General features: G+C 35.5%; 1 protein-coding gene across 6 annotated transcripts in view; it reads left to right on the top strand.

Annotated features, from left to right (window-relative positions):
* NIPBL (NIPBL, cohesin loading factor) overlaps positions 1-21,646 on the top strand; it is a 158,535-nt gene that overhangs the window by 44,721 nt on the left and 92,168 nt on the right. For all 6 annotated transcript variants that reach the window (XM_026865324.1, XM_026865322.1, XM_026865321.1 and 3 more), the window contains exons 2-6: positions 8,520-8,663; positions 11,551-11,716; positions 12,877-13,007; positions 18,939-19,038; positions 20,629-20,780. In XM_026865324.1, coding sequence (XP_026721125.1) covers positions 8,600-8,663; positions 11,551-11,716; positions 12,877-13,007; positions 18,939-19,038; positions 20,629-20,780 — 613 coding nt within the window. In that variant the 5' untranslated portion in view covers positions 8,520-8,599. The remainder of the gene's footprint in view (positions 1-8,519; positions 8,664-11,550; positions 11,717-12,876; positions 13,008-18,938; positions 19,039-20,628; positions 20,781-21,646) is intronic.

The following is a 21,646-nucleotide window of genomic DNA, read 5'->3' as shown; positions in this document are numbered from 1 at the left end:
GTATCTAATATCAGCTGCTGCATGTGTGCCTGAGCAAGCAAAAGGGCTGTGCTCACCAAAAAGGGCACAATTGCAGATGTACTTTCTTCGTTGGAATAAAAGTTGCATGTGGAACATGTAGTGCAGATGGGAAATAAATGTATGAACTGGTGAAGTAGCTTGGGGTTTTCCCTTTATGTTTGCATTTCTCAGCTATGCTTAATATCTGCTTGCCAAGCAGAATTACATTTTTACAGTTTAATTCTACATTTGCTTCTGCAGGACAAAAAGAATTTAGTAGCTCTCAGTAGTGTCAGAATCTTTGACATGAAAGGAGAATCTCATAAAGATGATATTTGTTGCTTAAAAAGGTGGGAAAGGAGCAGTAATAAACCCCTGAATAACTGGTTTCTCCCTGACAGAAGTTTTGGCTGGTTTATTTTGCAGAAACAGTTAACTACCCTACTAAGGTAATTTCATGTCTAATAGCTATCAGTGTAATTTTGCCTGCAAAAATAATGTGTATTGTATACAGGTTAACTTCTTAAAATGTACCATTTCCTTGGTTTGTGTTTTGGTACTGTATCTGTAGGACTTGATCTTGTATCACTTTTCTAATGAGAAAAAGCTAGCAGTATCTTATTTTGTAACCTTGTGCAAGTTTAGTGTTATATTCACTTAAATTTAATCCCTGCGTTTTAAGAAGACAACTGAGCTGCCTAACAGTAAGGCTCTTTAAACAGATTCTGTTTTGCATTAGTGCTCTAATGAAATAGCAGGAAATACACCTTCCTGTAGAACAGTATTCTTAGTTCATAGTCCATTGATGTGTTGGGTGTTTCCATGAAAATTAGTAATTCTGAGATTTACTTTATTCTCTTTTGCTGAAATAAGCTATGTTTGTTGACCATCACAACACTTTGTAGATATAATCTGATTTTCTGCAATTCTTTGGGTCATGTTATGTTTGGTTATGTTTCCTGAAAGACTACGCTTTTACTGGCTGCTTAAATGTCTTATTTGTGTATGAAAGACTTGATATGGTCTCATTTTAAAGAGCTTTTTGTGCTAAGGCATCCAAATTAAATATTTGAGATGCTTTTTTAAAGTGCAGAACACTGTTTATAAGTGCTTTCTAATTTTTATATCAAATAAAATGAACTAAAAGAAAAAGTTTCCTGTGCTTGAAAGAGGGAATTGGCTTTAATGTAAAAAAGTCCTAATGCTGCTGGCACTCATTCTAATGAACTTTTACCCTTTGTAATTGCAAGGTAATGCTGAAAGTCAGTGCTTCCTGATAGACATTCATGTAGAATCACAGAATAATTTGGTTTGGAAGAGACCTCAAAGATCACCTAGTTCCAACCCCCCTGCCATGGGCAGGGACACCTTCCACTAGATCAGGTTGATCAAAGACCCATCCTACCCAGCCCTGAACACTGCCAGGAAGGGGGCACCCACAACTTCTCTGGGCAACATCTTCCAGTGCCTCACCACTCTTGCAGTAAAAAACTTCTTTCTTTTATCTAACCTAAATCTACCTTCTTTCAGTTTAAAGCCATTACCCCTCATACTATCCCTACATGCCCTGATAGAGTCCCTCCCCATATTTCCTGTAGCCCCTTTATGTATTGGAAGGCCGCTATAAGGTCTCCCCAGAGGCTTCTCCAGGCTGAACAACCCCAACTCTCTCAGCCTGTCCTCATAAGGGAGGTGCTCCAGCTCCCTAATCCATCTTCGTGGTCTCCTCTGGAACTACTCAAGCAGGTCCATGTCTTTCTTACACTTGTGGGCCCCAGAGCTGGATACAGCTCTACAGATGGGGACTCATGAGAGTGGAGTAGAGGGGGAGAATTCTCTCCCTCAGCCTGCTGGCCACACTTCTCCTGATGCAGCCCAGGATAGGGTTGGCTTTCTGGGCTGCAAACATACATTGCATCCACTAGTTTTCCATCCACTAGTACCCTCAGGTCCTTCCCTGCAGGGCTGCTCTCATTCCACTTCTTGCCCAGCCTGTATTTGTGCTTGGGATTGCCCCGACCCATGTGCAAGACCTTGCACTTGACCTTTTTGAACCTCATAAGGTTTTCATGGGCCCACCTCTCCAGCCTGTCCAGGTCCCTCTGGATGGCACATCCCTTCCCTCCAGCGTGTTGACAGCACCACACAGCTTGGTGTCATCAGCACACATGGTGATGGTGACACATCAGCACACTTGGTGACATCACTACACAGCTTGGTGTCATCGAGGGTGCACTCGATCCAAGTATCTGTGTTGTGTAGATCAGGGAAACTGCATGCTATCCATAGGTATGTGCTCCCTGCACATGGCTTAGTTGTGGGGTGGGGTTTTTTTTGGGTTTGTTTGTTTGTTTGTTTGTTTGTTTTTTAAAAAATTGGTGGTGGTGGTGGTTCAACTGTGTTAATTCCCCTCGTCTCTTTTCCCAGGAAGAGTTATTAAAGGTGTAAAGCACAATTTATGCTTTATGTTAGTTTACCCTGATATAAATGTGTGTACTCCTGCATTAGGGGGCATCTTTCCTTGAATTGCCAGACCTCTCATGCAGTGTATGCTTCCACCACCTTCACTGGGGTTTGTTTCTCTTGCCATTTATGGCGGTGTCACTGCTGCTACTATCACATGGGCAGCAGAGGCATCAGTGTCATTGTTATCGAATAAAACAGCAGAGATCAAAGGAATGTGTCAGTAGACACAGAGGAAGAGGCTGGTTGCTTTCAAATTTTTTACTAAGGGTTGCTTTATACTCAGAAGCAATATACAGTTGGCCCAGTACAGTACTTCTCACTAAGGTTTCTTTACTTATAGTGGTTAAACTTTGTAGTGATTTGAGCACCTACTGTTGGAGTAGTTTTAGAAAAAGACATGGTGGTAATGTTAGTTTAGAAATTGTACTAGTTAATTTTTATCTCAAACTTACTCATTTTTCACTTGCTTTGTCAGCGTCAGTGATTCTGTCTGATCACTTTATGAACCAAACATACAGATTTCACTCATGCACTGAATTTCTTTTGGTTTTGTGCTTCTGGGATTTCTCTTTCTGTATTTTGAAATTTAATTTTTTTGTAGTCAGTATTGTAGAAGGCAATTTTGTCTATACTGTGAACTTCCTGGTGTTATAAATGCTGCTGTGTTTTCATGGGCTTTTGTTGTTAATAATGAGTCTTCTCGATTTCTAACTCCAACACCCACCCCCTTTTCACCTCCCCCCACATGCTGCAACTTACCATCCGCCTTTGGTTGTTTGATTTATACCAGGTGGCTTCATAGTTTCTTGCATTACTATTTTGACCGTAGACAGCTGCATCAGTGATTAATTGCTGTTCATTTCCAATACTGACTTGTTCTGAGACTTTTCAATTAGTGTTAAGATGCTTTATATTTTGAATGTGTATGCTTACCTTGCCCCCTCCCCACCGGGTAATTAGACTCTGTTTTGGCAACTGTATCTTCTTCTTCAGTATTTTTAAAAGTATTTTTGAAAGTATCTAGTTCTGGAAACTTATGTATCAAACTGTAGGTCTGGTATGGAAACCAGAAATCTGCCCTCTTGTGGGTAAATCCATATCATGTACCTCAGTCACGGAATCCTATTTAAATGAGAACTAGAATATGGTCTTTCTTTTTCTGCCCCTCTCCCTCATTCTTTAAGTGTTTTTTGTTTGGTTGCTTGAGTTTTTTTAAGGACAGTTCATAGACTGATAACTAGTAGATATTCATGTAGTAACTAGTAAGAAAAGTAGATAATTGAAAAATGTGAAAGTTTACAACTGGCTATGAGGCAAGGCTTCTTTAATTTCTAATGGCATGTTTGCTGCTTTAAAAGAAAAAAAAAAAAAAAAAATCCACTGCTCAACTAAATTATAAAATAGCCAATACATGAGTTGTACTGGTTTACTTCATGTGCAGCTGAAGAAATCAGCTTTGATCATGGTGCTGCCATTACCACAGTACAATGATACTGGACATATAAGGGATGAAAACTACTTATAGAAGTATTAAATACAGTCCTCCCTGTCAATCTTCTGTTATATTCCCACAATGGGGAATGAAGCACTTAAATGTATATAAGAAATTTCGGAATCCTGAGGTTGGTTGCATTACTACTGAGCATATGTATTACTGCACATAAACAGATTTTTCCCTTTATTTTGTTTCCTGTCATTCTCATGCATGCACATAGCTAAGCTGTGAAAGAACTGGTATTTTTTTGAGAAGACAAGAATGTTTTTCAACCAATAGGAACATTTCATGCATGCAGAGCTTGAACCTTCATATGTTAACCAGTGGTTAGAGTCCTCTTATTGTTTCATTGATAGTTAGATGCTGCAATATCTGAAAAAAATATTATTGCAGTTTGTTCATTTTTTCTTAGAATTTTTATGGAGTCGTTGTTTTGTTTTGTTTTTCTTTTCCTGACTGTAGTCTCTCATCTTTTCACTGGACAATCACTCTCTCTTTACCTACATTGTTCACAATTTACTTTCATCGTCTCTTTTTTCCTTATTTTACCCATGCCTGTCCATTCTCTCTAAGGAGATTTTTTTTTTTCTCTTAGTTTTCCATTCTGCCATTAATTCAGTACTATGGTGAGAAATACAGAACATATAGAGAGATGAGCTGCAGAGAGAATCCACATGACACAGCCCAAACCTTGTGCCACTGAAGACAGTCTTTTCCATGTGCATGTTATGGGCTGTTTTACCAATTTGCTTTTTTTACAAACCTACAGAAACATGAAAATCCAACATTTTAAATTTAAGATTTTGATAGGAATTTTTTGAGGAATATTAATTTGTAGTAAAGGAGACTATAACTGACACAAAAAAAAAGAGAAGAAGATAGCATACAGAAGTAGCACTTTAAATGTGTACTTATTATCCATAGCATAAACTTTCTTAATATTACTTTATTGCCATTTTGGCTTGGCTTCACTTTATAATTGTGTATTATGATGATAGCCTTTTCATATATTATTCTCAATATATTCTGCCATTTGACTGTTTTCCTTTCACTGACAGGTTCTTTGTATCATTTCCTTTGTGCACATTAGTTACTTCCTTCCTGAAATGTCTTTTACAATAACTGTTGTTTCTTAAAACGAAGCAAGAGCCTAAATACATGTATACTGAATATGCAGTATGTCATTTGTGCATATGTAAACAGGATTTCTGTTTCTCTGTTCAGACTACTACACTACATTCTGATGCATTGGTTAAAGCTTTCCAGTGCAGCAGTTCTTTGATTTCCTCAATTCAGCTAGTACAACTAACAGTTTCACTTTTTTAAGTCTTGAGCTAGAAGTGTTGTGCTACTGGTAATAGTTACTGTACAGAGCTAATAATGTAAAATATTGAAAAATGTTGATTCTTCTTGACTAATTGTGAGCTGCTACAATGTAGTACTTTTAACTTTTGTTGCAGCTGGGGAATGGGAAAAAAAACCCTGAACAACAAAACTTGTCTGTCAGTCAAGCCATTAATTGTTTCATACTGTTCTGATGTTTTGTATGAAAACTATTTCATCTTAGCTGTCAGTATTTTCCCCCTAATTGTTTGATATTTCAAATTCCTTAAATGAGTGAATTTAATAATGTTCTCAGTGACATGAAATTTGAGTTCTAGTTTCACTGAATCTCAGTCACTAGTTCTGGAATTGAATCCCACCTTGTTTGCCAGTTGTATAACAGATGAAGTTTTGCTGTCAACACAACAGATGTAATATTTGGACCCAGATATTCCTATGTGGTTTCTTCATATTATGTTTGTTGTCTAAACTAATCCTGCCACTTAATCCCATCAGTCTCTCTTTGTCTTTTGTTTACTTTCATCTGTTTACTTCACATCATCATACTTAGAAAAACTTGGAAGTGTAAGAGACAGAGTTCTTGAATCACTGTGCTTGGCTCCCAGCTGATGAAGGCAACCACATCTTGTCCCTTCTGTAACATATATATGTTCCATCTTTAAAGTAGTGGTGTTGCTTATCTCTACTACTCCTAATGGAATGCTGTTCCAGAAAGTGGCAGCTCTGATGGTGAGCTCTATTCTGATTTTCTTCTTGCTTGCATTCGTGCCCCAATTTATTGTTGTGTTAGCATTGCCCTGTAGCATTCTTCCTTTGTAACCTTCCTTGTCTGCCTTAGAGAGGGCAGTGACATCCCCTCTTGACCTTTGTTTTGTTAGCTAAACAAACCAACCCCTTCTACTCTCTTACAAAGAAAGTTTACTTAGAGAGTACTCTACCCTGACCATCCTAGCTCACTGCACTTGCTCCACTTTCAGGGCTGTAGTTTACCAGTTCAGATTTCTTGTACATATCTGTGGAAAAGGTTTCTAGTATAAGTGTCTAGTTTTGGAGGAATTTTTCCTATTGAATACCATATAATTGTTGTGACAGTAATACCAGGAAAGAACTTGAATTAGTAGTGACAGCCTCTGATGTTTACAGCTTTCCCAGGTGATCAGGAAGGGAAGGTTAACAGATTTTTTTTATCTTGTTTTTTCGTTGTTTCTGTGTTACATACAGGATTTCCAATAATACTAGTAACATGGCCTAGGTTTGATGCAGTTTCATTCAGCAGAAAAAAGATTATTGGCGATGACCTTTTAATTGTACATATAATTTATGTGTGAAATGTGTTTCTTTAATTTTTTCATTACTAACTTTTCAATGAAAACTTAAATTCTAAAAGTATTAGGTGCCATGGGTTTGCTGTTGCAGACTCATTTATGGGAAAAATCAGGTCCTGGTTTTTTGTTTTTTTGTTTTTTTTTTTTTAAGAATTGCTTACTTATAGAACTAGAAACCAGTGAAATGTCTATTGGTATTCATTTCAGGTAAAAAACCTCAAGTGTAGAGTAGCATTTGAAACTGCCATGGGTGTTTGAAGGCTGTTTTCTCCTGGATTAAAAAACCCAAACACCACAGCCCACATAAAATATTTATCTGTAGCAGTTTCCTTAACTAGATTCCTGTATCTGTAATGTACTTTTTAAAAATAAACAAATATAATTTAGTGATGAGAATGAGACTGTGGCAGGTGCAGCAAAGGAAGTCAAGTCATTGTCAGTTCTGTTTAACCTCGATGTTGGTATTTTTTTCAAAGAATTCAGTTGTGTGTAGGTAGGGAACCTTTGGAAAGTTAAATACAGTGTTTCATGAAAACTTTGAGCAGGAAGAAGATTCATAACATTGGGTTTTCTTTTCTTGCTTGGAATCTACATATTTATTAGCAGTGATGTCCTATGTGGTGGTGTTGGTGTGGCATAAGAGAGAATGAGGTAAAAAATTGCTAAGCAAATGACAGTGGTCTTTTGGTTTGTATGTATTGTATATGTAATAATCAAAAATGTTGACTTGTAACATTAAGTGTAAGTAAATAATGAATTCAGCATCTTCAGTAAATAACATGAATGCTTACAGAAGCTTTACTATTTCCCAAACTGTTAACACAAGTGCCTCTCTATAATAGATACATATATATATATATATATCTATCTATATATATATATATATATCTCAAATCCCTTAATTTATTTTGTTTGTCTTCAGAAAATACCATGTTCAGGTTTTGACATTTCATTAAGTATAATAGTAGATTGTAATGTATGATCTTTGTAAATTTTTGTTGCTTTACAACTGCATTTGAAATTACTGTGATGGCCTCTTTTTTTGTTGGTTGGTGGTATGGTTTTTGAGTGGGGTTTTTTTTGTTGTTTTTTGGGGTTTTTTGGTTTGGTTTTTGTTTTTTTTTTTTTTTTTTTTTTTAATTAGCAGTGTGGTCTTCGTTACAGTTGGGATCTCTATAGTTAGTGAAAACTGAGTGAACAAATTCCTTTTTCAGTAATTGAATATAAACTGTGCTGTTTTACAGGAAATAAATGAGCTAGTTCAATGGTGGATAAACCTTTTCTTTCTGTTGTGAGAGTGATACAGTTCCTGGTAGTGGTTTGACCAGACAGTGCTTAATATTAAAGAGATACTTTCAGATCACTTTTGAAATAGGTACTACATTTAAAGTACTAATATTTTGTAATTGTCACTTAGTTTACTCCTTGATTTTTGCATCTGTAAGTTACTCTTTTTGTTTTTGCTAACCTTAGTACGTGAAAAATACTTCCTTTTACAAAACTGGGAAGTGAACATAGCAGCTAATTACTTAAACTGGTTATGCATTAAGTGCTATCCACTGCAGTATGAACTCTAATAGAAGTTTTGTTACCAATTTTTGGGTTAGTACTGCATAATGTGAGCAAATTTTCTTTTGATTGTTTTATCTTGTATCTTTTTTTTGAAGGGCTCTGCTGCTGAGACCAGAAGCTTGCCTTTTGATTGCTTAATAACATTTGATATTTTAAAAACTACATTGTTCTACTCACTCTTGACAAAATTAATCTAGTATGCAGCTGGGGATATGATCTGTACTTCATTTATGTTAGTGAATTTAAAATTCTGAAAAAGTAAACAGAATTTTCATTTGGTGTTTTGTTTTTTGTGTTTTTTTGTTGTTTGTTTTTAGTGCTTGGGAGATGGGAAGTAATGATAGCTGGCACCTGAACTAAAATATCTGTGTAGGCACTACTATCCCAGAACTTCAGGATGAATGGGGATATGCCTCATGTTCCCATCACTACTCTTGCAGGGATTGCTAGTCTTACAGACCGTAAGTACTATTCTTTTTCTTATACTTGCTATACTGTTTTGTACCTCTTTGGTAAATACCTGTGTATTTCAAAATACTTAAAATAGTTTTATTTTAAAACTTTTTAGAGGTAAATCTGTTCAAAACTAGATTTTACCTTAAAAATATTACTTTTGTTATTGCTTGAATTAAAAAAAATCATTCAAATAATACATGCTAATTTAAACATGAGATGAAAAGTAGGTTAAAAAATTCTTAAGGATAGCTGAAACAAGGAATTTCTTTTTTGATTGGAATGTCATTCAGTAGCATATCTGGGTAGCCCACAAATAAAGACATATAAAAGATAAAATACTTCTCTAAAACATATATCTCATCACTGAAGGAGGGGGTGAGAGAGAGAGAGAGGATTAGACTGATGCTCAGCTAACTGAAGAGTTGTGGAATATACTGAATGTACTTGAAACTGCATTCCTTAGTTTTGGACAGGTACAAAAAGGTTGTTCTAAGTTATAGCTGCAAAGAATGACTGCTAGAATGAAAAGAAGCAGCTGAACCTATGAGTCTTCTTTCTTAGCTGTTCAGCCTACAAAAGGAGCAGATGAGGTGTGAGTACTGTCTTTAAGTCAGGAAGACAAAATGAAAATAACTATTTACATTAAAAGCCGATACTGGCACAAACCCAAATGTTTATAATGTGACCAAAAATAAATTCCTAGTGAATTGGAGATTTATTATTACTATAATGAGGTCCTAGAACAAGCATTGCAATAAGAGCAGTTGGGACAAAGATGCATCTTGTTTGTAAGTGTGAGAAAGAGTATAGCTCAGTTGTCTGTCTGAGGATAATTGGGCTCAGTGACACAGGTGCTGCTTCTGAGCCATTGTTTTTATTATACTGTTGAAATATGGACAGTTTGCAAGAGACGTGGAAAGTATATATCCAGTAATTGAATTTAATTGCCTACAGTAAAAAAGCAGGACAGAACCTACTTCTTTATGTCCTTCTGATACTCTGAAATACCAAATTAGAAGATACTGCTTCTGTATTTAAATATGTGTGTGTGTGTATATATATATACATCTCATTATATATGTCTAATATATAGAGATCATACATATTATATAAAAATACATATATTATAAAAAATGTGTATACATATCATTATGTATGTGTGTGTGTATATATATGTGTATATATATATGTATGTGTATATATATATATGTATGTATGTATGTATATATATAAAAAATTATGTATGTCTAGTAATGGGCCATCAGGATGCAAATAATGAGTTTCTGGACTATGGGTAGTTTTCCAGCATTATTTGCGGGTAAGTTTCTAAAGAAAGTCAAAATACTTAACTGGTAGAAGTCACTGTTCAGACTCCTGGAGCAAGAGTTTCTTAAAAAGCTAAACTACCTTTGGTGAAATTAGCCCTTGTGTTAGGTGCATTTATTTCTTTTTCTGTTGCATTTATCTGATGTTTAGAAACTCAGGAGTAGCTGAAAGGCTTGTAAACGCTTCACCTTATTTTTCTCTGTGTGAAAAGAAGGAACTGATATGGGCAAAAACTGTTGTCCTAAAACCGTGGAGGACATGATGAATAGAGGGAGTGAGTAGGCTGGTTAACTAGCCGAATGTATACTGTTTTAATAAATATGTTTTGCTGATCTTGCTAATTTTTCCAAGTTTCTGGCACATTGAAGGGTGATCTGATGCAAGACATGAAAGCTACCTTTTTAAATTTATTAGACACTTCTATTTGAATTGCAATTTATTTCTAAATACAGTAATGTTACATATTATATAGGGGGAAAAATACTGGAATTTTCCCCTGCCACTTTTTTAAATAAAGAACTTCAAAATACAAAAGAGCCAAAAGAGTGTATTTCACATAAGCTGCTTTTTCTGATGCTATTTCTAATGGTTCAATTAAAAACTTTATCTTGGAGTTGTAATCAGCCTGGGACCTTCAAGTTAGAGTCAGCTTGTTTTTGTCGACTCATGAAAGTGACTTTTCTATATAGAAAAAAAATTTCTAGAAAAACGTTTTAAAAATAGAAAAAAAATTTTGACCTCTTCTGGCCTATTCCCCTCTTGTCTGTGTAGCTCTGCCAGTCATTGTCAAGAGTTCTCATACGGTATACTTCCTTGTTATGTCTGTAGACCTAAGAATGCCCTCTGAAACTATAGTGTGCTCATTTATAATCTGAAATAGGAGTTTTCTTTACATCTTTTTACCAAGGTTTGTGAATAGGTATACTGACTGAATTGACATTTTAGAGATTATACCAAGCAATACTATCCTTTGCTTGAGAAGATGACTTACATAGAAAGAAGTATACAAGAGAAGAATAAAGTGAGAATTTAACTAGTGGTTTCAATTGGTTGTTGGGTTGTTTGTTTTTTTGGTGGGTTGAGCTTTTTGGGTTTGGGTGTGTTTTGTTTTATCTACCCTGACCATACAAAGTGGGGACACATTAAATTTGAAGATCACAGTAGAAAACTTAAAGTACTCCAGTACTGCACACAACCACAAGTATTTTGCATTTCCTTCTGTTATCAGTGCTTTTGGCTCCAAGAGAAAGCTGCCATAACATATTAACCAGCAATATTCTGGAATGTTTAAATGTATGTTTTTATTCATAGTACTTGCATTAGTAGTTAAATATTTACAGTAATATAGTAATATAACTTGTGGACTCGACAGCATTACTTTGTGTAAAACAGAGTCCAGCCTTTCTATGTATTCATGATTTAATAAAATCCAGAAATCTTCCAATATTTTAAATGTAGTGGTCAAGTTTTCTTTCTTCATCACATGAGGGAGTAAGAAGTTGTCCATATTTGTATGCTTATGTTTCATAAAATGATTCTGAACTCCTTTCTGTTTCTTGATAACAGTTTTGAACCAGCTGCCTCTTCCATCACCTTTACCTGCTACAACAACAAAAAGCCTGCTTTTCAATGGACGGATAGCTGATGAGGTGAACTGCCTTCTGGCTTGCAGGGATGAAAATCTGGTTTCACAACTCGTCCACAGTCTCAATCAGGTGTCAACAGATCACATGTATGTATTTTGAGCTTTATCTGTATCATCACCATCCTTATTCCTTGAAATGAAAAATTAACTGATGTGAGAATCTGAAAATCAGAAGATGCAAGTTTTTTCATTAGGCTTGTTTAGCAGATGACTGCTATATAGGAGTCAAATGTTTCAGTCAGTCAGAACATTAATAATTGTCTGGCAGTCCTTATACATAGCTGTGGAGGTTATTTTATAGATCTGTTGCTTATTCCATTCTTGCTAGTTAGGACTGCAGACTTTGTGATGTTGATTGTGCAATATTCATTCGTGTACTACTTTTGTTAATAACACTCGTAGACAAATTATATATCCAGTATTATATAAACCCAAATTTTTTTGAGATACCCATGTAAGACCAATATCAAGTCTGATTAGGTATTGAACTCAAATATTTTAAGAATCGAACCAGGAAGTATGCTAATGTATTCCTTTTTTGTTTGTTTGTTGGTGGTTTTTTTTGAAATTTTTCCCTCATGTCCTTTGAATTGTCTTATGTTGACAGCCCTGTCTTTTTCCTACATGTTCCAGTCAGTTGTTTTGATCAAATGGGAAGTAGGTTTTAAAAGTCCTCAAAGCAAACAGTAAATGAAAGCATGGCTGCATTTGTAGAAAATCCATTACATTTTTTTTATGGTTCAGAAGGAATACTGTGATGTCAAAGATATGCCAATTTCCCCTTTTAGAATAAAAGATTCTCAAAGCATTGGGCTGCAACCTGAATGTTATACCTTCATGCATATGTTCTTTTCGCTCCTACAATAATACTTTCCTGATGTTTGGACAAAGCTTTCATTTATGGATCACAATATGAAAATGGGCATAAAAAGCTTTTTATAGTAGTCTGAAAATGACAGCCATGTATATATATGTGCTTAGTAACAGAAAATAATTTTGAAGACTAGTAGGAATACCTCTTATGCCATTCCTTAAAGAAGAGAGGGGAAAAAAAAATAGAGGCAGGAAACAATGCTTTGCATACTTGTTTTTTTCCTATATTTTAACAGTAACTTGTATTCTTTCATTTTGGTTTGGGTTTTTTTGGGGGGTTTTGGTGGTTTGTTTTTTTTTCTTTTTACTTGACTCAGTTTCTTATAATTTGAAAATGCATTTGCCTCTTTATTTGCTTACTTCCACAATTCCAGAGAGTTGAAAGATAACCTTGGCAGTGATGATCCAGAGGGAGATATACCGGTCTTGCTGCAGGCTATCCTGGCAAGGAATCCTAATGTTTTCAGGGAGAAAAGCATGCAAAACAGATACGGGGTACAAAGCGGTAAGGATTTTTGATTATGTATTGATTGCATTTTATGTTCCGTAAGTTTAGGGAACTGATACTAACCACAAATATATCTGGAGCACAACTGTGACTTTTATGCCTTACCTTGTATTTGGTAGTGCCATAAAGCTATGTACCTTGACGTCTTCTAAGAGCAATTGTGTTAACACAAACATGGAAATATATTCCAACAGGTATTTTTGTACAAAAAATGTTTAACTTCAGGACAAAGTTTATAGGATGAGTTGAGTGGATTTTATTTTAAAATAATTTTATTTTAATGTCTTTGTGTCTAGGTTCATGTATTTGACTTGGTAAATAGTTGAAGTTGGAAAAATACACCTTGATAATATTGAAAATCTGTAAGATTATAGTGTATCATTGCAGTAGTAATTCTTAATAGTTCTTAATAGTTCTGGGGTAAGCAGTAAGGTTGAATGAACCATGTTTAACATCTCCTCCATGTAATTCCTTGTCACAGTAATTTGTGATGCTCTCCAGATTATACTTTTTTGACAGCTAATTCTCTTCTGAAGTGCAGTGATACATACTGCTGGATAGCAACAATGAAGGAGAGAGACCAAGCAAAGGATGAATTGGAAAGATTCTAGTTATACTTACATCTGAAATATGTTCTTTAAATACCAGACTATGAAATGAATAAGAGAATTCCCATTGTTCCACAGATTGAGGCTAAAGCTTTACTATCACTGTAGAGGTATACATTGAAGTGTTACTGGAGTCCACAGGAGATAGGAAGTGTAGGGTATTTTTGGATGGGAAAAATAATAAAATGAGATTATTAGGTTTGTTCACCTAGGTTAGTGAGTAAAAAGCCATACAATATTTGTAAAAAACAGAACACATAGTGTTCCTTGAAAGAAGGCAGAAACTTCCTGAAAAGAAAATGTGAAAGGCAGTGCTAAATATTTCTAAGTTAATTGATAAATATATCCTGAAATTTTAGCTCTGAAAACAGTCTCCAGTTCCTGTGTTTAATGGTATCTGTGGCAGGGTATGATTTTTCCAGCTGTGGGAAGAGTTGTGACTGTCCTGCCAGTTTGCAGAGTGGTCCTGCAAAGAACATGAATGCCTGAATTAGTGTTTTTCCACCATATTTGTAGAATAAAATAATTCTTTGCCAGTGCAAAAGGGAGACATTGTTTCTGAAATTATATGTTCCAGCAGAGGCTTTTGAAAGAAACAATACAAAGCTAGTTAATTTCTTTCTAATTTTTCATAATTCTGTGTTTCACAAAGAGAAACACTTTCTCTGTTTGATTCAGTAGGTTAAGAATAATCCTTAATGAAATAAAAACACCTCTATCTTTAGTAAGTGTGCTTTGGCCTACTCTTGAAAGAAGGTATTAGTATGGAATAAAAAAATAATTCAACATGAAACTTAATAGTTTATATTATTTTAGTAAAGTTAACAAATTGATTTCAGAGAATCAGAAGAGATCAGACTTTAAAACTTCTTTGAATTTTACATAATTCTAATTACTTGTACAAGTGCAAATGTTGCAATACAAGTGTGGAATCAGAAAACTGGAAAGAAAAGGGGAAGAGAGGAAAAACATAGCTGTAGACAAAGTATTTTGAGAAGAAGGTCCTCAAATTAATGTTTGGAAAAGCTAGGTGAACTGTGACTTTATTTTCAATGGAAAAAGGCCACACTCTTATCTGGAAATAGGTGGAACTTTAAGCCAGATGCTAGCAACTTGTGGTAGCCTTAATAGCTCTTACTGTGTCCCATTCAGATCTCCAAGGCCAAAGGAGGCTATACCAATGTGAGGCAGCTTGGGTTTTCTTCTGCTTTTTGAAAAGATATTGTAATCTATGTAGATTCATGATTTGCAGAATAGTTGGAGGTTTGGTAGAGATCTTATGTAATGCATTTTGTCAGGTATAGGAACAAAATTTAGGCTCTTTTCTAGTATTTAAGATTCAACTCTTCTGCTTTCCTTACTGACTTCCTTCTGAATATTGTCCTTCCACCTTCTATTGAGTCCAGCATGCAGTGAAGTCAGCGCTGGGTACTGTGACCCAGTAACTGGGATATCTAGGCGAACGGTTGGACTACATGATCTCCAGGGTCCTTTCCAACCTAGATGATTCTGTGTGATACACACAACTGAGAAGCAATGAAGACAGCAGGACTCCCAGCCTGTTTACTCAGCCTGGGATGGGTCTGTGCACTGTGATCCCTTGTGTCAGTTCCAGCATTAGTATGGACAAAGTGAACTCAAATTCATCTCTCCTAGCCTTCATTTCTGATGCAAGAAAAGATCATCTGGCTAAAGAATTGCATTAAACACAGAATAAAATTCTTGGTTCAGTACAGTTTGTCAGAAAATAAAGGCATCTTCAGAAAGCTAAATACTTGAATTCTTGTGAATATAAGGTAAAGCACAAGCAGAATTCTGTGCTGATGTTTTTTCCCAAGTTCATATTGATCTGTAGTTCAACACTAAGTTTAGAGCAAGAATTACTTTTAGTTATGATGAACAAATATTGCAAAAAGGATGTATTATGTGGACACTTCTTTTCACTTTGTGTCCTGACTGCGCACTCCCCATCTTCTCCACCCTCATTGCTGGCATATTTCATTTCAGGTAATGTAGCAGCAATGTTCAAACTCTTATTCCCTGTCCCATTGTTCATGCACCTTAGATGTTTTTAGATTAGATTTTTAGTTAGATTTTTCAGACTGCTTTCTATTACCAAGTTGTCTGAACAGACTCAGTCATACCAACTAGCATCAAGCCTAACTTTGTACAAGGGCAAAATATTAATTTTCTTTTAGGCCTTTTTCATAAGACGACTTAGAAAGTTCTGGGTCCCATCTTGCAACTACATCTGTCTTGCATCTTACAGTGTATGAGTGAAGTGGATTTCTGTATAATTATTTATTTAAAATTAAGATCTTTATTTTCAGTTTTCATAATAATTTTTTCTCTTCCCTCTCAACACTATGACTTTGTCTTTCAGCAGATATGTGTTGGAAGATCAGCTAAAAAAGTACATAAGCAATAGGTTAGTACTCATAGAGTCAGGCTTCAGAAAGGACTTAATATTCACTTTAAGCTATTTATCAGAACTTGTGAATTTTGGGGGATTAGAATATTATGCATCTTACCATAAATACATTACTTTGATTTTTTAAAAAAAATTATTTATACAAGACTCAAGTGCATGTGTGCCTGTAAAAGGGAAAAACTTTGGAGATGCACATTTTCAATAAGAGTGTACATTTAACTGAAAAATCACATGTGTGACCAGTCCTAGCTTAAGCATGCATAATACTGTAATAGAGTTTAAACTTACAACACTTTTTCTGTGACCTTGAGCTGCATTTTTATGTAGTCCATTCTTCAGCATTTAGCAAGAATGCTAAAACGGATTTATGAGTATCACTTTTTTTCAAGCTAAAAAATTAGTGTAAGGCTGGAACTGTGTTAAGGAAACTCATTCTAGTAGTGTTACTACTAGGATGCTGTTTTCTCAAACCTGAACATTACTAACATTCAAAATTATAGTTGCATTTAAAAGAAATTCTTAAATATTTCAGGTATGAAAATGCACAATGAAGCCATAAACCTGCTGCTTAGTGATATGACAACAATGTAAAAAATGTACAAGAAGGTGTTTTACTTCTTATGGCCACAGGCTAATTTCAACTCCTTTTTGGACAAAACGTTTGGGGCTTATTTTTAATTCTTTCTCATTACATCATTATCAGGCATACTTGTTATCTTTGTGGAAACTTTGGAAACACTTTTTGTTGTTTGGTTGGTTTTTGTTCTGGCTTAGGTGTGGTTTTTTTTTCCTCTCCTTTTTTAAGTTACTTATATAGTGCCTCCCATGTCCTGCCTCCCCTTCCCCAACAGATAGAGAAGTGAGAGCTGTCCATCACAGAATAAGTTTTAGGGGTTTTATAAATGTCATAAAAAATTGATTCATTTATATGTTTTCTATAATTCTTTTAAACCATAACTTACCATATGTGGTTCAAAACGTGTTTAAATTTAGGGAGGAGAAAATAAATAAATAAATACATTTTTAAAAGTATTTTAAAAATGCAGTGTGTGCTTTAAGCATAAAATGAAACTTTGTCAGTATAGTTTATGCTCTTATGGGCACATTCTATCAGCTTTCTGTCCATGAATGGTACGGGTTAGTAGTTGGACTAAATATTGTTGTAGCTGTGTTTAGAGTGGCAGTGAGAGGTGACCGGGCAGTGGGCATGCTGGGCGCTGCCTCCAACACAAACTCCCTGAAGTTTCCTCCTCACTTACTTGCCTCTATGCAAGGCGACTTGTGTCCATTTAAACAAATGGGCAGGGGTTGAACAGCCCCCTTTCGTTACTCGGGACAATAAAATGTCCTCTGTACTAAAGTGTGGAGGTGTCTGATTTATTTTTTTTTTTCAGCACAACATGTAACTTTCACTCCTGCTCTGGGCTACTTTTGTGCTAATGTAGTTGGAATGCGGCACTTCGCACCTACTGGGAGGTAGCAACGTCTGCATTCCTGTGGGATTATTACATCTCTCCTGGGGAGAAGGGAAAAGAGGGTGACAGGGAGGATTTCTGAAACTAATTTTGCTTGTGTGGTTATTGCATTGATTGAAGTTGGTGATAGCAATTGAAGGATTGACAGATCCCAGATGCTCTGGACTGGGGACTTGTATTAGCCTTCTGTCTAACCTTTGGTTTAAAATGTTTGTACTGCTGATGTGCTTTTACCCATGAATGTGGATCACTTGCTGTGGCTTCCCAAGCTGCAAGTGTGCTCGTGAATTCTGTCACTGTTTTAGCTGAGAGATATTAAATTCTGTCATTCATCTAATTCATCCATTAATTTAAGTTCTTGGGTTTCTGCATCACTTCAGCCTCTAGTGTCATGCTGTTGTTAGTGCATTCTTTATACCTGTATTGAAGAGGGCAAAAAAGGGTTCCTTTAAGTTCTCCCTAATAATGATGCGACAATTAGAATAGAGTAGACTAGACTAGAGTAGAGCAAGAAATGGAATTGAATGGAATGGAATGGAATGGAATGGAATGGAATGGAATGGAATGGAATGGAATGGAATGGAATGGAATGGAATGGAATAATTTGGAATGGGCCTACGGTGATTATCTAGTCCAACTGACTGACTTCACGGCTAACTGAAAGTTCAGGCAAGTTATTAAGGGCAGTGTCCAAATGCCTCTTAGTTTCAAGCACATTGGTACTTGTAGCTTGCCAGCTAGTACAACTCCTGAATTTCCAAAGCATGACTGGGAATCTACAGGTTATGGGAGACTACGCTTGGGATATTGGTTCTGCTTTGCAACTGAAATATTTCAGCACCTTCTTTGATAACATTCTTTATAACTATAGTGGAGGTGGAGTAGAAAGCTTTTGTCCCTGGCTAGAAAGGAACCACTAAGGGATTATAGGAGCAGTGAGAATATTTTGTAGTCCTTAGCTGAAGATGATTGTGTGCTGTACTTTTTCTAAAAATAGGAGATAAGTTATCTGTGTTCTTATGATTTGTGAAGTTTCCAGATCTTTATTTACTGGCACAATGAGTAATGTACACACCAGCCTGTGTTGTAGCATATATGTCCTATTATAAAACGTTTCTATTTACTAACAGGTTTTGGCTTGGGAAGCTCTAAGGAACAGAGCAAGGAACTACTGTTAATGTTTGTGTCTGAATTAACACTGCTTTAGGGGAACGCTTTTTAATGTCATGATGTAAAATGAACACCTTACATGGAATTGATTTTCTAACAGTTGTGGGTACATGATGTTAATATCTATAAAGTTTAAAATCTCTTTGTATGTAGTAATTTCTGAAATGAGATACCTCATTGATTGAAAAGGAAATGTGTGTGAAGGAAATGTATGTAAATGTGTGTGCTATCTTCTTTTTAATAGGGATGATGATGTCACAGTTTAATATTTCTCAGAATTCCATGCGTGGTAGTCCTGCCTCTTCCAATTATCAACAAACCACTATCTCACATAGCCCTTCCAGGTAATGCTTTCTCTTAAATGGAGTGGGAGGGACAGTGAACTGCAGTGATAGTCAATTCTTGTTGCCAGTATGTGAGTGGAAGGTGATGAGTGTCAAGACAAATTTTGCATTTGTCTGACAGTAGGATGAGTTTCTTCAGCTGGTAAAGAAACATCTTTCTGTCAGTGAATTAATCCTTCCATTCTAAGTATTAGTCATGATTCTCAACTTGCTCTCCCATAATTTTGACAAATTTTCTTTCCTGCTTAAGGAGTCCCCCTGCCTCCTGCCACCCCTCTAGCTGTCCTCTACCTGTGGCAGACGCTGAGACTGGTGGCAGGAGGGTAAGACAGAAGAGGCTAATGTATTCCAGCATGTATAACAGTACCAGTTTGACAGTAGGGTGGGAAAGAAGGCTTGTAAAAACATGGAGTACTTCTGTAACAGTTGTGCAAAGGGCTGTTCAAAGGAGGGAAGGCCCAGTAGTTTGGCCAGTCTTCCAGCAGCATCATCGTCAACTTTCTGGTTCTTTTTTTAAACTTTTGAGTGTTGTCAAGTAGCATGTACCTATAATCCAGGCCTTTAGTAATATAATAAAGTACTCTGGACTAGAGGAAAGAGTTCTGAATGTAATTTCAACCCAGTTGCTGGACTTTAACAGATTCAATATTTAGTTATTAAATGTCATTATTAAAATAAACTTATTTCACACTTCACTTCAAGTTACTGTAATTGTTTTGGCAAATGAAATGCTCTGTATCTGTGCAAAAACCAGTACACTTTTAAACTTTTATATCTAAAAGGAACATAGAAGAAAGTTTTTTGAATTGTGATTATTACAAAATCATCTTGAAATCCTTGCAGAATCATTGTGTTAAATACCTTGCCATTTCTTATTATGGAAGCTTACCTTCATAGAGCTGGTGTCTAGACCTGAGGGTTGTGAAAGCATGTAATGGACTTTCTGAAGTACTTACTTGGTTTATTTTTATTTGGAAAAGCTCTTATAAGAATGTAATTTATAATATAATATGCCTGTATTATTGTCACAAGGCAATGTTATTTTTATGGCTTCCTATCTGTAGGATCAATCTAAGATAAAGTCCAGTGGAAGAATAAGTTGTATTCAGTAGAATTTGGGTCAAGTTCTACCTAACTACCTATCAGAGTCCTATATCTTGACAGTATAGTTCTGTTAGATTAAGTTCTTTGAAATAGATGCCTCTTCGTTAATCCTAGTGACCTAGTTGTTAATTAAAATTTAGCTGTCACTTTCGTTCAAATTCCTAAGACTAACCTTTGGAAATTGCAGATCTTATTTTGATATATATTTGTGTCACTGTTTCCTTTCCCTAGGTGGAGGTGTTATAAAGGCTTTTTATTCTGTCCTTTCATTTTGTAACGCAGTACCTAAGCTGTGACTTAACTAATAATTGGAATGGGGAAGTCACCAATAGCTTAAAATACTGCCTTTGAGGGAGATTCTTGATTGTGCTGGAAGTTTGGGTTTAAAGAAGTTTTAACATTCTGAATGTATAATATTCCAAAATAAATTTAAAAATTGTCTAAATTTGCTTTTCCAACTTTTAAAAGCTTTTATTTTATTTTTAGCCGGTTTGTGCCACCACAGACAAGCTCTGGCAACAGATTTTTGGCACAACAGAACAGTCCAGTGCCTAGTCCATATGCTCCTCAAAGCCCTGCAGGATACATGCCATATTCACATCCTCCAAGTTACACACCACATCCTCAGATGCAGCAAGGTAAGTCTGTGATGTTTGTTTTATTCTCCTGTGTCATGTCAGCTTTACTTCATGTGCACATTTCACAGCTTGTTAATTTCTTTGAAGGAAGCACATGCTTAATGAAAGTCTTTGAGTTTGCAGGTATGTTTAAACTTTGCTTTTCTGACTGTGCAGAGTGGTAGTATATATTTAAAAAAAAAAAACAAAAACAAACAACCAAAGGGAAGAAGAAAAGGTAAAATACATGTTCATGTTTCATTGCTCCCCTGTGTACACCCATTTTTCATAGTTGTCACATGTACATGACAGTAGAAAAAAATCAAAACAAACCAAAACCTTCTATTTGTTAGCTATGGCCCTCATTTATCTGTACTAGAAGAACACTCATTTTTGCCAGTGACGTTAGTTTTGCTCACAGCTTATTTACTCTTACCAAACATTTGTAGTGTTGACTAGATTAATTCTAAATTGGCTAGAATTATGCTAAAGGTATGCAGCAACTGGCAAAGATGACCTACAGAATGAATGGATTTTTTTGTTCTTCCCTTTTTAAAAAAAACATTTAAAAATGTGAACACTTTTGAAGTATTTTATATATATATATATATATATATATATATATAGTCATTTCTTTGTTGGTAAGTAGAATTCTCATTGGATTCTTTTAAATAATTTGTTCTTAAAGTTTAGCATTGTGCTTAGAGTGTATATAACTATTCTGTATGTAATGTTGTATGTCTCATGAATACCTTGAAACTTACTAAAATGTAAATTATATGGAGGAAAACAAAGTTTTCTATAACCACTAACAATATGATAGACTGTAATTAGGATAGATTTGGAGAGATACCTGGAATCTATGTTTTAAATCCTCTTGAAAATTA

Source organism: Athene cunicularia (genome assembly GCF_003259725.1).
Source record: "Athene cunicularia isolate RWA chromosome Z unlocalized genomic scaffold, athCun1 chrZ_part1, whole genome shotgun sequence".
NCBI lineage: Eukaryota > Metazoa > Chordata > Aves > Strigiformes > Strigidae > Athene > Athene cunicularia.
The sequence above is the reverse complement of the archived record's forward strand: the minus strand, read 5'-3'. Positions and strand labels throughout refer to the sequence as shown.